This window comes from Bos taurus, chromosome 2, assembly GCF_002263795.3.
Source record: "Bos taurus isolate L1 Dominette 01449 registration number 42190680 breed Hereford chromosome 2, ARS-UCD2.0, whole genome shotgun sequence".
Taxonomy (NCBI): Eukaryota; Metazoa; Chordata; class Mammalia; order Artiodactyla; family Bovidae; genus Bos; species Bos taurus.
The window spans coordinates 62,001,590-62,020,083 of NC_037329.1; the positions used below are offsets into that span (position 1 = coordinate 62,001,590).

The following is an 18,494-nucleotide window of genomic DNA, read 5'->3' on the forward strand; positions in this document are numbered from 1 at the left end:
GTTTTTGCCATACACTGACATGAATCAGCCATGGGTGTGTGTACATGTGTTCCCCATCCTGAACCCCTCTCCCAACTCCCTCCGCATCCCGTCTCTCAGGGTCATCCCAGTGCACCAGCCCTGAGCACCCTGTCTCATGCATGAGACAGGCCCTAGGCATTTAAAAAGCCCCTAGCCCAAGATTTAAAGCAGTCTGACCTCAGCTCAGGCACCTTTTGCTAAGATCATTCTCTCTAGTGGGCTCTGGTACAGGGGAATCCTGGAAATGTTCAGGGCAGAGACTGAAATGCAAATCCTCCACACTTTTTTATATTAATAAACTTTATTTTTAAAGAGCAGAGGTAGGTTCACAGCAAAATTGAGTGAAAAGTACAGGGAGTTCTGATATACCCTCTGTCCTCAGAAATCTACAACCTCCCCCACCACTGAAATTCTGCAACACAATGCACGTTTTTACAATCATTTTACTCCACTGACACATCCTTATCATCCTGTGTCCATAGGTTATGTCAGGGTGCACCCTCAGTATTATACATTCTATGGATTTTGCCAGAGGTGCAATGGCATATATCCACCATTGTGGTATCATATAGAATAGTTCCACTGCCCTGAAAATTCCCTGTGTTCCACCCAATCATCCTTACCTCCTCTGTAGTCCCTAGGAGCCATTTATCTTTTTATTGTCTCCATAGGTTTGCCTTCTTGACTGTACCGGGTGGTTGGAATCATACAGTGTAGCCTTTTCCTATTAGCTTCTTTCACTTAGTTATATGCATTTAAGTTTCCTCCACAGCTTTCCATGATTTCATAGTTCATTCTTTTTTAGCACTGAGTAGTATCTTTTCTCTTATTATATGGAATTCTAAACATTAGATTTTTTTTCCTGTTCTATTTTTTCTCAGTTTTATTAAGATACATTTGACAGGTATTAGTTTTTTTTAACCATAATGTCAAAATGTAATTATCTTGATTGTGACAGAATTGAGTAATGGCAAATATTTTTCTATTTTTGAAAAAAAAAGGAATTTATTTTAATTGGAGAACAATTACTTTACAATATCGTGATGTTTTTTAGCCATACATCAATATGAATCGGCCATAGATATACATGTGTCGCCTCCATCGTAAACCCCCCTGCCCAACTCCCTCTCCACCCTGCCTCTTCAGATTGTCACAGAGTGCTGGCTTTGGGTGCCCTGCTTTATACAGCAAACTCGGCACTGGTTATCTGCTCTACATATGGTACTGCGTGTGTTTCAATGCTGTTCTCTCAAATCATCCCGTCCTCTCCCTCTCCCACTGAGTCCAAAAATCTGTTCTTTACATCTGTGTCTCCTTTGCTGCCCTGTACATAGGATCATACGTACCATCTTCAGATCCCATATATATGCATTAATATATGGTATGTGTCTTCTTTCTGACTTATTTCACTCTGTATAATAGGCTCTAGGTTCATCCATCTCATTAGAACTGACTCAAATGCATTTGCTTTTATAGCTGAGTGATATTCCACCGTGTGTATGTACCACAACTTCTTTATCCATGCAGCTGCCAATGGACAACTAGGTTGCTTCCATATTCTAGCTATTGCAAATAGTGCTGCATTGAACATTGGGGTTATTAGTGTGTAAAGTTTTAATTATGTGCAGACATAAAGCATTGAAGTCAAAATACTTCAATAAACAGATTTCAGTAATTCAACTTATAGCAGTTATAACTAAACTTATTTTTTTTACAATGCCAGCACTTTTTTTAAAAAAAAAAAAAAAAAACAAGAATTTCTTATTGATGACAACTAAATGGTGTCTGTCATTTTATCACACAGAAGTTTCATCCATTCACTATACTTTTCTAATCAGTTCTACATGCAAATACATGTTTTTAATGTTTTGCGTACTATTCCTGTATGTTTGCTATAAAAATACATAAACCTAAAAAAAAAAATCAGTATCAGCAATTTACAAGTTTCTCAAAATAACACTCTGTATTAAAATACCACCAAATCCCACTAAAATGAAGCTATTTAATTGTTAATATTAATAATTGTAATGCAACCCAACAGGAAATTTTCCTTTGTTAATTATTCTCTGGTAGCTATTTTCAGTAGTTTTGGCGCCCAGAAGACCATTGTGAATTTTGTGGACTTGTGTGGGGGTTGTCACAATGATAAAAGGATGCTGTTAGGCTAGCTGTCTTGATGTCCAAGTTCAGTACATCCACCAAATGTAATACCTACCCCCCGTGCTTGGTGCTTCCAACTCCTGATCTCAAAGATCTAGAGGATAAGTTCCCTTTTGCAAACATTTTTGAGGTGTCACTTGCTTTCTTTTGTCAAGTCATCTACTGCTTGTCTGACTTCTAAATGTTTGTTGAATATCCTCTGATGTTTTCTTTCCCAATCTCTTGTTCATAAGGCATTTGTACCTTTTTCCCTGCCTTTGCTCTCATTTCAGTGGTTCAAAGGAAGAAGAGCTCACCAAGTGATCTGTCTGCTGGGCATAAAAGCTCAGTGGGAGATAATATTGCCTCCTATAATTGTAGAAAATGTTTTAGGTGGTTTTGGTTGTTACATAGCCTGACTGGTGTTCTGGCGGTCAGTGCTTAGTTAGGGCTAGATCTGCTAAACATAGTGCCTTATGTGAGGTCACCAAAAATGCCAATGGTATTCAGGGTTATCAGTTTTGCTCAGCCTTATATTCAGTTCAGTCACTCAGTCATGTCCGACTGTTTGCAAACCAAGGGACTGCAGCACGCCAGGCTTCCCTGTCCATCACTAACTCCCAGAGCTTGCTCAAACTCACGTCCATTGAGTCAGTGATGCCATCCAGCTGTCTCATACTCTGTTGTCCCCTTCTCCTCCTGCCTTCCATCTTTCCCAGCATCAGGGTCTTTTCCAATGAGTCAGCCTTATATTAACTAAACATAAACACTATGCTTAAACATTAACATTTCCTATAGCTGACAGTAATGTATAATCTTATTCATTACTATTTCTAAAGAAGAGTTTTTTGAAACTAATTTGCATTCAGTAATAAAACTAAAAACAGTATCGTCGCTCCCTATCTTAAAAGGAAGAAAACATTGGATAAATTGTTTTCTTACTCTAGCATCCAGCTTTGCTACATTTTTTTTTTCTTCATACTAACAGATATTTTGGTAGAAGATCTCAGTGGGATTGCAGAGGGGCATCAAATCTTAATGAACTTCATCAGCTATTAAGTGACATAATGATTAGAAGATTAAAGACTGAAGTTTTAACCCAGCTGCCCCCTAAAATCAGACAGCGTATTCCATTTGATCTTCCATCAGCAGCAGCCAAGGTGAGAACCCATGTTTGATTGAAAGTCTTATCTGAAATCATTTGAAATTATACTATGAAAGATTGCACATATTTCATATTTCACAGAAGGAAAAAATTCACTGTCTTAAAATAGGTTTAATTTAAAAAGCCATATGAATTGTCTTATATCATTTCAAGAAAAGAGCAGGAAGAATTTAAATTTAGTCATCAAATAATGTGAAAAGATTTAGTGTCTTAGTCTTTAAAAAATATATTTCTGCTGAATGGTGAAAAAAACACTTCAATTGCTGCATAGACTTAGTACTAAGAATTCTAAGTATTTGTAGGGTGTGAAGCCCAGTAATTAGCAAGAAAAGTTCAGTTTCTTACTCTTAAGTACATGTAACTGTCTTCTAGAATAATTTGGTTGCATCCCCTAATTCTGGAAATCTTAAAACTTCGTGACCATGTTGTAGTGTGAAGTTCAACTTACTAGAAAACCAAAATTGTATTTTCCCCAGCCCTTATCTACATTTACTTTTGAGGAGTACGATGTTTGTGTAATCTCTGAAATTTCTTCACATCTGGACATAACTATCAGCAAATACTACTTATTGCCTTGTTTTATCTTGAAAGCTTAAAATAAGCATTTTGTATATTAAAAAAAAAACACTGAGCAGTATAAGTAAAATAAAAATGGTCTTATTTTCTGTATCCATTTTTTTAAGAAAAGAAACATAAAAGTGTCAATATCATATCACATTTTTATGTGACAATATTCCCCAAGTCTTTATGCTTATTTAAATAAAATCATACCATTAAATTAAATGCTCTGCTACCATATATATTTTTGCTACTGTGCATTGTTTCTGTTTTTACTTAAAATTTTTATTTTATTTAAATTTTTTCTTAAATTTTTATTTTTTTCTTTACTAAATGTCCCTTTGTAAGAGAAGGCTGCAATTGTTTGATTTATGGTGTTAGCAAAGGGCTTGATTTTCTCCCACACCTATTCATCGCTTTCTGTCATTAGCACAAACATGTGTCTGACCTACCTCCACACTGATGTTTTTAAATGAACACACTGGTATCTTTGAGAAGTTATATATATATGTATTTTTTATATATTAAAAAAGAAGGACATGATTCATTATTACATTAATTGCTGTCATCTTTATACTGTATTTCTAAACATTGTTATTTTCTCCTACATAGGAATTGAATTCCAGCTTTGAAGAGTGGGAAAAATTAATGAGAGATCCATATTCAGGTGCTACCGAGACTGTCATGGGGTTGATTACTCGCATGTTTAAACAAACTGCTATTGCCAAGGTACACATTACCTGACCATCCTGTGTTTGTGTTGATACAAATTATTTAATGTATTTAATTTTTAAAATTAAGCAACCTAGTTGCATACTGCATCATGTCTTTGCCATTTAATTCTTTTAAGTATTTATCATGGAAAAATTCAGACAGATTCAAAGTAAACAGTATAATGAGCACTGTTATACCTGTTTTCTTATATATATATATTCATATTCATATAAATAAATGTGGAGTAGGATTGTGCTTATTAATTTATTTGGCTGCATTAGGTCTTAGTTGCAGCACGTGGGATCTCTGTTGTGTTATGGGGGGTCTTTCACAGTGGGGCACAGGCTCTCTCGTTATGGCTCACAGACTGCCTAGTGGTGGCATGCGGGCTCAGTAAGTTGTGGTGTGAGCTTAGTTGCTCTGCAACATGTGGGATCTTAGTTCCCAAAAACGGATCAAACCAGTGTACCCTGCATTGCAAGGCAGATTCTTAACCACTGGATCACCAGGGAAATCCCCTATACCTGTTCATATATTGATCCTTTTCTTTAGATGGGTATACTTTGATGAGGGAGTATATTTTATGCTTTCTCATTGAAAGGACTTACATATATTCATCATTTTTGCCAGCTTTTGCCATGGTCTTACTACAAAATGGCTACTAGTAATCTTTTTTATATGTCAATCATTTTTAATTGGTATTATGTTTTTACATTCCTCCAGATATAGTTGTGTTTACATTCTGTTTGTCCAAAGGTGCAAGTTAGAGAGTTAGTTTTTAAATCTCAATGACTATCAAATAGATTCATCACACATTGTTTGTTGCTGTTTTTACCAGCATCATTGAACTTATACATGCTAATATGTCATCTTTCTCCAAATCTGAGATTTCCTTTATAACATAACTTTTTAAAAAGAGGTTTGTTAAGGTATAATTCACATATAGTGAAATTCTTTTTAAAACATACTGTTTGATGAAACTTAACATATATAGTTAATCACCAGTACAATCAAGATAGAGAACATTTCTATTATCCCCAAGTTTCCTCACGCACCTTTGTGGATGTTTCCTTCACACCTCCCTCTAGCCTTTGGTGCTCACAGATCTGGTTTCTATCACTATTCAGTTCAGTTCAGCTCAGTCGTGTCTGACTCTTTGCAACCCCATGGACTGCAGCATGCCAGGCTTCCCTGTTCATCACCAACTCCTGGAACTCACTCAAACTCATGTCCATCAAGTCGGTGATGCCATCCAACATCTCATCCTCTGTCGTCCCCTTCTCCTCCTGCCTTCAATCTTTCCCAGCATCAGGGTCCTTTCCAATGAGTCAGTTCTTCACATCAGATGGCCAAAGTATTGGCATTGCATCAGGTGGCCAAAGTATTCTACCACTATAGTTTTGTGTTTTTCAGAATGTCACAAAAATGGAATCCCATAGTATATAGCTTTGTGTCTGGCTTGTTTCACTTAGCATAAAATTTTTGAATATTCATCCATGTTTTTGCATGTTAAATTAGTTTTTTCATTTTTATTGCTGAATAGTATTTCAATATATGGATATATTAATATTTATATATCTATATTAATGTAACAATTTTTAGAACTTCCTTTACCAGTTATTGGTTATTTGGAGTATTCTCAATTTGTGCTTTTATGGACATGCGTATTATAATCATTCATGTGCAAGTCTTTATATGAACACATTTTCATTTGCCATGAGTAAATAATTGGAACAAAGACTACTGGGTCATATGGAAAGCATAGACTTAACTTCATCAAAAGCTGCCAAATTGTTTTTCAAAGTGGTATAGCATTTTGCATTCCAAGTATCAACATAGGAGAGTTCCAGTGTCCTCCATCTTTGTCAGCACTTGGTATTGTCAATCTTTTTTAAAATTTCAGTTATTCTTTTTGGTATGGGTGGTGTCTCTTGGTTATTTTAACTTACCTTTTCTTAATGTCTAATGATATCGAACATATTTTCATTTAGTTTTTAGCCATTCATTTTCTTTTGTAAAGTGTCTGCTCACATCAAGCCCATATTTATACTGGGTTATATGAGCCCTTGATATATCTTAGAAACAAGTTCTCTAACATATCTGTCATTTACAAATAATTATTCCAAGTCTGTGGATGCATTTCTGTTTTCTTAACATTGTCTGTTTCAAGAACAGAAATTTTAAGTTTTGAAACAATCATGTTTATCAATTATTTATCTTCAGTTGAGTTCAGTCTCTCAGTCGTGTCTGACTCTTTGCGACCCCATGGACTGCAGCACGCCAGGCTTCTCTGTCCATCACTAACTCCCAGAGCTTACTCAAACTCATGTCCCTTGAGTCAGTGATGCCATCCAACCATCTCATCCTCTGTCATCCCCTTCTCCTTCTGCCTTCAATCTTGCCCAGCATCAGGGTCTTTTCAATGGGTCACTTCTTTGCATCAGGTGGCCACAGTATTGGAGTTTCAGCTTCAGCATCAGTCCTTCCAATGAATATTCAGGACTGATTTCCTTTAGGATGGACTGGTTGGATCTGCTTGCTGTCCAAGGGACTCTCAAGAGTCTTCTCCAACACCACAGTTCAAAAGCATCAATTCTTTGGTGCTCAGCTTTCTTCATGGTCCAACTCTCATATCCGTACATTACTACTGGAAAAACCACACCTTTGACTAGACGGACCTTTGTTGGCAAAGTAATGTCTCTGCTTTTTAATATGCTGTCTAGATTGGTCATAACTTTCATCAAGAGGCTCTTTAGTTCCTCTTCACTTTCTACCATAAGTGTGGTGTCATCTGCATATCTGAGGTTATTGATATTTCTCCCAGCAATCTTGATTCAAGCTTGTACTTCATCCAGCCTAGCATTTCTCATGATGTACTCTGCATATAAGTTAAATAAGCAGGGTGACAATATATAGCCTTGACATACTCCTTTCCCACTTTGAAACCAGTCTGTTGTTCCATGTCAAGTTCTAACTGTTACTTCTTGACCTGCATACAGATTTCTCAAGAGGCAGGTAAGGTGGTCTGATATTCCCATATCTTGAAGAATTTTCCACAGTTCTTTGTGATCCACAAAATCAAAGGCTTTAGCATAGTCAATAAAGCAGAAGTAGATGCTTTTCTAGAATTCTCTTGCTTTTTTGATGATCCAACGGATGTTGGCAATTTGATCTCTGGTTCCTCTGCCTTTTCTAAATCCAGCTTGAACATCTGGAAGTTTATGGTTCATGTATGTTGAATCCTGGCTTGGAGAATTTTGAGCATTACTTTGCTAGCATGTGAGATGAGTGCAATTGTGTGGTAGTTTGAACATTCTTTGGCATGGCCTTTCTTAGGATTGGAATGAAAACTGACCTTTTCCAGTCCTGTGGACACTGCTGAGTTTTTCAAATTTGCTGGCATATTGAGTGCAGCACTTTCACAGCATCATCTTTCAGGATTTGAAATAGCTCAACTGGTATTCCATCACCTCCATTAGCTTTGTTAGTAGTGATGCTTCCTAAGGCCCACTTGACTTCACATCCAGGATGTCTGGCTCTAGGTGAGGGATCACACCATCGTGATTATCTGGGTCGTGAAGGTCTTTTTTGTACAGTTCTTCTGTGTATTCTTGCCACCTCTCCTTAATATCTTCTGCTTCTGTTAGGTCCATACCATTTCTGTCCTTTTTTGAGCCCATCTTTGCATGAAATGTTCCCTTGGTATCTCTAATTTTCTTGAAGAGATCTCTAGTCTCTTGAGGAGACTAGAGATCTCTAAATTATTTACTTACTTTTTTTTCAGTTGCACTAGGTCTTCATTGCTGTGCACGGGCACTCTCTAGTTGTGGCTAGCCACGGCTGCTCTTTGTTACGGTGCACTGGCTTCTCACTGTGGTTGCTTCTCTTATTGTGGATCACAGGCTGCAGGGGCATGGGCTTCAGTAGTTGCAGCATGTGGGCTCAGTAACTGCGGCTCATGAGACCTAGACTGCGTGGGCTTCAGTAGTTGAGCACATAGGTTCTGGGGAGCAGACTCAGTAGGTGTTACACACAAGCTTAGTTGTTCTGTGTCATGTGGAATCTTTCCGGACCAGGAATCGAACTCATGTCCCCTGTATTGTCAGGTGGATTCATATCCACTGTACCAACATGGAAGTCCTCAATTTTCTTTTTATATTTTATGCGTTTTGAGTCCTAATTGATTTTTGCTTAATCCAGATTCAAAAAGATTTTCTCCAATGTTTTCTTCTAGAAGTACTATAACCTTACATTATATATGTAAGTCTATGAGCTAGTTTGAGACAATTTTTTAAAAATATTTGTTTATTTATTTGGCTGCACCTGGCCTTAGTTGCAGCATATAGAACCAGCTTCCTGACTAGGGATTGAACCCAGACCCCCTTCACTGGGCGCATGGAGTCTTAGCTACTGGACCACCAGGGAAATCCTGAGATAATTTTTGTGTGTGTGTGATGTAAAGTAAAGGTGGAGGTTCAGTTTGTTTTTTGTTTTTCTTACATATGGATTTTCATATTGTTCCAGCCTCCTTAGTTGGAAAGTCAGTTTCTCCCTTATTGAATTATCTTGGTACTTTCATAAAAAATCACTTGGTTATGTATGTATAAATCTGTTTCTGAACTCTGTTCTGTTTCATTGATCTATGCATCAGACCTGAGAGGAATACTACACTGGCTTGATTTACTCTATCTTTATAATAAGGCTTGAAATCACATAATGTTCACCTCTACTTGATTCTTTTTCAAAATTGTTCTGTCTCTTATATGTCTTCTGCTTTTCCTTATGATTTATAGAATTAGCTAGTTTAATATGTACAATTTTCATTGGAATTATTTTGAATCTGTAATTTTTAAGAATTGACTGTCTTTAAATTGAGATATAGTCAACACAGTTTCTATTAGTTTCAGGTATATGACATAATTATTTGATGTTTATGTCTATTGCAAATTGATTATCACAAGAAATTCAGTTAACATCCATCATCATATATACTTACAAAATTTTTTTCTTGTGGTGAAGACCCTTAAGAGCCACCCTTTTAGCAACCTTCAAACATTCAATGTAGTGTTATTAACTATTATCACCATGCTGTAGCTATATCCCATGACCCATTTATTTTATAACTGGAAGTTTATACCTTTTGACCTCTTCTACCTCTTTCACTCACCTGCCCCTCTTTGTTTTGCCTCTGTCAACAACCAGTCTGTTCCCTGTAGTGTGAGCGTGGTGGGGTGGAGGGAAGGTGGTTTGTTTTTTTCAGATTCCACATATAAGTGAGATCCCAAGGAATTTATATTTTCCATAGTAGCTATACCAATCTTCATTTCTACCAGTAGTGCACAAGGGATCCCATTCTGTGCATTCTTGCCAGCACCATTTTTTTCTTCCCAGCACCATTTTTTTCTTCCCTTTTTTGATAATAGCCAATCTAACAGATGTGAGATGGTATTGAATATTCTTTTCTTAATATTATTGAATTTCCTGATCCATAAAAAGAGTTTCCTTCTTCTTTGGTTTAGGTCTTAAATTTCTCCCAGCAATGTTTTCTGATTTTCTTGAATACATTTTGTTAGATTTCTTTCTTGCTATTTCATGTCTTTTATGCTGTTGTAGATAGTATTTTTAAATTTAAATTTCTACTTTTTCACTGCTAAATATAGATTATTAATTATTATATATTGACGTTTTACTTTGTAATCTTGCTACACTCACTTATGAGTTCTTATGACATTTTGGTAAGTTCTTTGGGATTTTGTGCATAGATATCATTTTGTCTGCATATAAAGATACTTTTATTTTTTCCCTGTAATCTGTATGCCTTTTATTTTTATTGCGTATCACATTGAAGGACCAGAAGTATAATTTTGAACAGAAATGGTAGTGTTAAATAACTTTCCCTTGCTGCTAATCTTAGAATGAAACCATTCAGCCTTTTGCCATTAATTCCAATGTTTTCTTTAAGATTTTTATTGATGCTCTTTTTTAAGCTGAGAAAATTTCCTTCTTTTAGTAGTTTGTTGAGAGGAGAGATGAGACATAGAAAGTGTTTTCCTTTGTCAGAGCAGTGTTAGTAAGAAGGTAGCTACCATAAAAGTGGGTAAGAAGAAGACACCTAAAATGTAACAAAATTATGCAAGGTAAGTGTCCTTGATGTTTATCCTAGAGAAATGAAAACTTAGGTTTTACACAAACATCTTTACAGGAATTTATGTATAATAACCAAAAACTTGGAAACGACCCAAATGCCCTTCAAACAAATTGTAGTACTTTAATATAATGGAATATTCAATTAAAAGGAATGAACTGTTGACAAATGCAACAAGTTGGATGAATCTCAAGAACATTGTACTAAGTGACAGAAGCCAGTATCAAAAGTTTACATACATCATGGCACCATTTTTACATTTTCGAAATGATAGAATTATATGATATGATAGAATTACAGTGATAGAAAATATCATTATTCCAATGTAATTTTCTAGTGTTTAATTGCACTATGCTGCTGCTAAGTCGCTTCAGTCGTGTCCGACTCTGTGTGACCCCATAGACGGTAGCCTACCAGGCTCCCCCGCCCCTGGGATTCTCCAGGCAAGAACACTGGAGTGGGTTGCCATTTCCTTCTCCAATGCATGAAAATGAAAAGTGAAAGGGAAGTCGCTCAGGTGTGTCCGACTCTTAGTGACCCATGGACTGCAGCCCACCAGACCTCTCCATCCATGGGATTTTCCAGGCAAGAGTACTGGAGTGGGGTGCCATTGCCTTCTCCGGTGAGATTACATTAATTATGTAATGTAATCTGACAGTTTGATAGATTTCCACATCATTCATGATAAAACATCTCAGCAAACTAGAAGTAGAAAGGGATTTCCTCATCCCAATAAAAGGCATTTTTGGAAAACTTACTATCAACATCATAGTTAATGCTCAAAGACTGAATACTATTCCCTAAGATCAGAAACAAAATAAGAGTCTGCTCTTATCAATTCATTTCATCACTGTTAACTTCAACATTGTTTCTATAGCTGGGTAATAGGCTAGAAAAAGAAAGAAAATGTGTGCAGATTGAAAAGGACAACGTGATTCTTTGCATTGAAAAACAAACAACACTTCAACCTTCTAGAACTGAGTGGATTTATCAAGTTTGCAGAATTCATGTTCAAGATACAAAAAGGATTTGTAGTTCTATATTACTAGCAATGGAAAATTGGAAATTCAAATTTGTAAAATACAGTTTACGATAGTATCAATAAGTATGAGCTAATTTTGGAATAAATTCAAGAAAAAAATTTCACTGAAAAGTATAAAACATTGTTTAGAGAATACAAAGCAAACTTAAATGACAAGATAGATCATTTTCATGAATCAGATGATTTGATATTGTGAAGATGTCCATTCTTGTATATAAATTAATTTATACACTCAATATAATGCTAATCAAAATCCCTGTAATATTTTTTATACAGGTTGACAAACTAAATGTAAAATTTATGTGGCAACCAATACAAAGCACTTCCTGTAGCCAAAATAATTCTGAATGAAGTTGGAAGACTCACACCATATAAAATAAAGTTACTATAACATTGCAATAGACATTTAAACTAATGAACCAGAAAAGAGAGCTTAGCAGTAGATGTTCATCAGTTCAATTCAGTTCATTCTCTCAGTTGTTTCCAACTCTTTGTGACCACATGGACTGTAGCAAGCCAGGCTTCCCTGTCCATCACCAACTCCCAGAGCTTACTCAAACTCATGTCCATTGAGTCGGTGATGCAATCCAGCCATCTCATCCTCTGTTGTCCCCTTCTTCTTCTGCCTTCAATCTTGCCCAGCATCAGGGTCTTTTCCAAAGGATCAGTTCTTTGTATTAGGTGGCCACAGTATTGGAGTTTCAGCTTCAGCATCAGTCCTTCCAATGAATATTCAGGACTGATTTCCATTAGGATGGACTGGTTGGATCTGCTTGCTGTCCAAGGGACTCTCAAGAGTCTTCTCCAACACCACAGTTCAAAAGCATCAATTCTTCGGCACTCAGCTTTCTTCATGGTCCAACTCTCACATCCATACATGACTACTGGAAAAACCACACCTTTGACTAGATGGACCTTTGTTAGCAAAGTAATGTCTCTGCTTTTTAATATGCTGTCTGGGTTGGTCTTAACTTTTATTCCAAGGAGCAAGTGTCTTAATTTCATGGCTGCAGTCACCATCTGCAGTGATTTTGGAGCTCAAAAAAATAAAGTCTGTCACTGTTTTCATTGTTTCCCCATCTATTTGCTGTGAAGTGATGGGAACAGACGCCATGATCTTCGTTTTCTGAATGTTGAATACTAAGCCAACTTTTTCCCTCTCCTCTTTCACTTTCATCAAGAGGCTCTTCAATTCTTCTTTGCTTTCTGCCATAAGTGTGGTGTCATCTGCATATCTGAGGTTATTGATATTTCTCCCGGCAGTCTTGATTCCAGCTTGTGCTTCATCCAGTCGAGAAATGGCAACCCACCCCAGTATTCTTGCCTGGAGAATCCCATGGACGAAGGAGCCTGGTGCGCTACAGTCCACGGGGTCGCAAAGAGTCAAACATGACTGAGCGACTTCACTTTCACTTTCACTCTGCATATAAGTTAAATAAGCAGAGTGACAATATACAGCCTTGACGTACTCCTTTCCCAATTTGGAACCAGTCTGTTGTTTCATGTCCAGTTCTAACTGTTGCTTCTTGACCTACATACAGATTTCTCAGGAGGCAGGTCAGGGGGTCTGGTATTTCCATCTCTTTAAGAGTTTTCCACAATTTGTTGTGATCCACACAGTCAAAGGCTGGAGATATTCATATTGATTGTCAACTGATCTTAAGAAAGGAGACAAGATAATAGGGAAATGATAGTCTTTTCAACAGCTCATACTAGGGCAGTTAGATAAACAAAAGGAAAAAAAATGAGCCTTGATCATTATTTCACACCATACATAAAAATTAACTTGAAGCGAATCATACACGTATAAAAGTTAATTTGTAAAATTTTAGTAGCGTACATATTTTAAAATATCCCATCCTTTGGATAGGAACATTTTTTTTTAGATAGGATACAAAGAGTACATTCTTTAAAGGAAAAGCAAATGGGACTCAAACCCTTACAGTTTATGTCGTTTAAAAGTGTTACTCAAACCCTTAAAATTACAGTGTTTCAAAGTGTTACTCTTCTGCGGCACTGAAAATGCAAATGCAAAATATAGATGGGAAGAGAATATTTGCAATACGTCCCCCCAGTTCCATTTTCCCATATCATAATTTTTGGTTTGATCAGTGTTCATTGTTTACAGTATAATGACTCTGTTAAACACTTCACAAATGAGCTATAATTACATTTCTTTTCTTTGACAACTGTTGTTTTTCTTAAAGTCGATAACTATCTTGTTTTTCATTTGTTTGCTTGCTCACTTAGCTTTCTTTGTTCTTAGTACCGACTGTAGAATACAGCTGAAAAGAAAAGAATATACATGAGAACCTTTTAGATAATTTCCTGCATATGATAAGAAACCCAGTTGGCAGTCAGAAGTGTTGATGTGTATGGATGCTACATCACTTCGGTTGTGTTGACTCTTTGTCTCTCAGTTGTGTCTGACTCTTTGTGACCCCGTGGACTGTAGCCCACCAGGCTCCTCCATCCATGGGATTTTCCAGGCAAGAATACTGGAGTGGGTTGCCATTTCCTTCTCCAGGACATCTTCCCAACCCAGGGATTGAACCCGGGTCTCCAGCATTGTAGGCAGACGCTTTACCGTCTGAGCCACCAGGGAAAACATACATGAGACCCTTTTAGATAATGTTCTGCATATGATAAGAAACCCAGTTGGCAGTCAGAAGTGTTGATATGTATGGATGCTACGTTGCTTCAGTTGTGTCAACTCTTTGCAACCTTATGGACTGTAGCCCTCTAGGCTCCTCTGTCCTTGGGATTCTCCAGGCAAGAATACTGGAGTGGGTTGCCATGCCCTGCTTCAGGGGATCTTCCCACGTCTCCTGCTGGGAGAAGCCTTTATATATGAGAACAGTTTAGATAATTTCCTGCATATGGTAAGAAACCCTAGTTGGAAGTCAGAAGTGTTGATAGTCAATAGGAAGTTGCACCTAATTCCTAGAATCCTTGAAGAAAAGTAAAGACATGAAAAAAAGTTAGTTGTTCCAGCTTAGAACATATTCCCAAAGATTATCGGTAGCAGAAGGCTACCCTGACTTCCTAGTTTTCAGTCCTTTTACTTTCCCTGCCTATTAGAACCTCTGTCCTCAGCCACCTATGAAGTTATAACTGTTATGTCAATTCGTGTGCTATAACCAGAAATAATTAGTTCATAGCATTACCAGATTGGATTTCTTAATGTATTGTCCCCAGAAATATTATTGGTATGCAGTAGAGTCCAAAGTAATTATAGATAATACAGTTTACCTATGTTGTAGTTGTAGGTAACATTGAAGGGAGGTATCTTACATTTAATATTGTTTCTATGGGAAAATGTGTTTCAGAGTTCTCCCAAATCTATCTGTTAATGAACTTTTAAAATACCACACATTATAAATTGGTAATCATGTTATGTAGCTTCCTTTCTTTGGCTAAGTGTTTTCCTAACTAATTCAGCAGATATTTATTGAGTGCCTACTATGTGGCAAGGATTATGCTTAGTGTGAGAGAGGCATGGTGAACAAGACCTGGTGTCTACCTCTCAAAGAATTTGGAGTCTGTTGGGGAAGACAGTAAAAATAAATGTTCAACTACAATAGAGCATATTGAGTGCCTGAAAAACAGGATATTGAAGAGGGACATGGGAGAAAACACTTGGTCAAGTCTTGGGGTTCAAGATTCCAAGGAATGAACAAGTAAGATGTGTAATTTATCCTAAGGGTTCTGAGCAATCAGATATTGTGGAATAGAGTAAAATGATATGATTTGCACTTTACAAAAAGAACAGCGGCTACAGGTATGCCACGTTCTGTTGACCCTAGCTTTATTGCACCTTGCAGATTACATTTTTGTTGTTGTTGTTACAAATTCAGTTTGTGGCAACTGTGCATCAAACTAGTCTTCTTGGCATTATTTTTCCAATGGCATTCACTCACTCATGTCCCTGTGTCACATTTAGGCAATTCTCGTAATATTTCAAACTTCGTGATTATTGTTATGTTTGTTATGGTGATCTCTGATGGGATCAGTTATCTTTTGTAATTCTTTGGGGGTGCCTTGAACAGTGTCCGTATATGCCAGTTAACTTAACTAAGATACTTGTTTGTGTTCTGACTGCTCCACCAGCCAGCTATTCCTCTGTCTCTCTCTCTCTCCTTAGGCCTCCCTATTTTCTGAGACACAACAATTCTGAAATAGGCCAGTCAATAACCCTATAATGGCCTCAGCAGCGTTCAAGTGAAAGGAATAGCTGCACGTGTGTCTCTTTACATCAAAAGTAGGAACAATCAAGCTTAGTGAAGAAGTCGTGTTGAAAACTGAGGTAGGCTGAGAGCTAGGCCTCTTGCACCAAAGAGTTAGCCAGGTTGTGACCACAAAGGAAGAGTTCTTGCAGGAAATTAAAAGTGTTGCTCCAACGAACAAAACTGTCTTACTGATGATATGGGAAAAGTTTTAGTGGTCTGGAAAGACAATCAAACCAGTCACAACATTCCCTTAAGCCTAAGCCTCATCTAGAGCAAGGCCCTACCTCTCTTCAATTCTTTGAAGACTGAGAGAGATGAGGAAACTACAGAAGCATAGTTTGAAGGTAACAGAGGTTGGTTCATGAAGTTTAAGGAAAGAAGTCATCTCTATAACATAAAAATACAAGATGAAGCAGCAAGTGCTAATGTAGAATCTGTAGCAAGTTATTCAGAAGATCTGGCTAAGATAATTAATGAAGGTGGCTACATTAAACAACAGATCTTCACTGTAGATGAAACAGCCTTATATTGGAAAAAGATGCCGTCTAGGACTTATGCAGTTAGATAGGAGAAGTCAGTGCCTGTGTTCAAAGCTTAAAGGGACAGGTTTACTCTCCTAAACAGGAGCTAATGTGGATGGTGACTTAAGTTGAAGCCAGTGCTCAGGTTGTTCAGTTCAGTTGCTCAGTTGTGTCTGATTCTTTGTGACCCCATGGATTGTAGCACGCCAGGCTTCCCTGTCCATCACCAACTCCTGGAGCTTGCTCAAACTCATGTCCATCAAGTTGGTAATGCTATCCAACAATCTCATCCTCTGTCATCCCCTTCTCCTCCTGCTTTCAATCTTGCTCACCATCAGGGTCTTTTCCAATGGGTCAGTTCTTTGTATCAGGTGGCCAAAGTATTGGAGTTTCAGCTTCAGCATCAGTCCTTCCAATGAATATTCAGGACTGATTTCCTTTAGGATGGACTGGTTGGATCTCCTGGCAGTCCAAGGGATTCTCAAGAGTCTTCTCCAACACCACAGTTCAATAGCATCAGTTCTTCAGTACTCAGCTTTCTTTATGGTCCAACTCTCACATCCATACATAACTACTGGAAAAATCATAGCTTTGACTAGATGGACCTTTGTCAGCAAAGTAATGTCCCTGCTTTTTAATACGCTATCTAGGTTGGTCATAGCTTTTCTTCCAAGGAGTAAATGTCTTTTAATTTCATGGCTGCAGTCACCACCTGCAGTGATTTTGGAGCCCAAGAAAATAAAGTCCATCACTGTTTCCATTGTTTCCCCATCTATTTGCCATGAAGTGATGGGAACGGATGCCATTATCTTCGTTTTTTGAATGTTGATTAGTATAAGCCAACTTTTTCCCTCTCCTCTTTCACTTTCATCAAGAGGCTCTTTAGTTCTTCTTTGCTTTCTACCGTAAGGGTGGTATCATCTGCATATCTGAGGTTATTGATGTTCCTCCCAGCAATCTTGATTCCAGCTTGTGCTTCATCCAGCCTGGCATTTCACATGATGTACTCTGCATATAAGTAAAATAGCAGGGTGACAATATACAGCCTTGACATACTCCTTGCCCAATTTGGAACCAGTTTGTTGTTCCATGTCAAGTTCTAACTGTTGCTTCTTGACCTGCATACAGATTTCTCAGGAAGCAGGTAAGATGGTCTGGTATTCCATTCTCTTGAAGAATTTCCCACAGTTTGTTGTGATCTACACAGTCAAAGGCTATGGCTTGTCAATAAAACAGAAGTAGATGCTTTTCTGGAATTCTCTTGCTTTTTCAGTGATCCATCGGATGTTGGCAATTTGATTTCTGGTTCCTCTGCCTTTTCTAAATCCAGCTTGAACATCAGGAAGTTCACGGTTCACATACTCTTGAAGCCTGACTTGGAGAATTTTGAGCATTACTTTGCTAGCATGTGAGATGAGTGCAATTGTGTGGTAGTTTGAACATTCTTTTGCATGGCCTTTCTTTGGGATTGGAATGAAAACTGACCTTTTCCAGTCCTGTGGCCACTGCTGAGTTTTCCAAATTGGCTGGCATATTGAGTGCAGCACTTTCACAGCATCATCTTTCAGGATTTGGAATAGCTCAACTGGAATTCCATTACCTCCACTAGCTTTGTTCCTAGTGATGCTTTCTAATGCCCACTTGACTGCATTCCAGGATGTCTGACTCTAGATGAGAGATCACACCTTTGTGGTTATCTGGGTCATGAAAATTTTTTTTTGTATAGGTCTTCTGTGTATTCTTGCCACCTCTTAATATCTTCTGCTTCTGTTAGGTCCATCCCATTTCTGTCCTTTATTGAGCCCATCTTTGCACGAAATGTTCCCTTGGTATCTCTAATTTTCTTGAAGAGATCTCTAGTCTTTGCCATTCTGTTGTTTTCCTCTATTTCTTTGCATTGATCATCGAGGAAGGCTTTCTTAGCTCTCCTTGCTGTTCTTTGAAACTCGGCATTCAAATG

The 18,494-nt window shown here is 37.5% G+C and overlaps 1 protein-coding gene across 3 annotated transcripts in view; it reads left to right on the top strand.

Annotated features, from left to right (window-relative positions):
• The window catches only part of ZRANB3 (zinc finger RANBP2-type containing 3), a 303,685-nt gene that overhangs the window by 200,939 nt on the left and 84,252 nt on the right, over positions 1–18,494 (top strand). For all 3 annotated transcript variants that reach the window (XM_002685411.7, XM_005202542.5, XM_059878566.1), the window contains 2 exons: positions 3,149–3,320; positions 4,496–4,612. In XM_002685411.7, the coding sequence (XP_002685457.2) occupies positions 3,149–3,320; positions 4,496–4,612 (289 nt within the window). The remainder of the gene's footprint in view (positions 1–3,148; positions 3,321–4,495; positions 4,613–18,494) is intronic.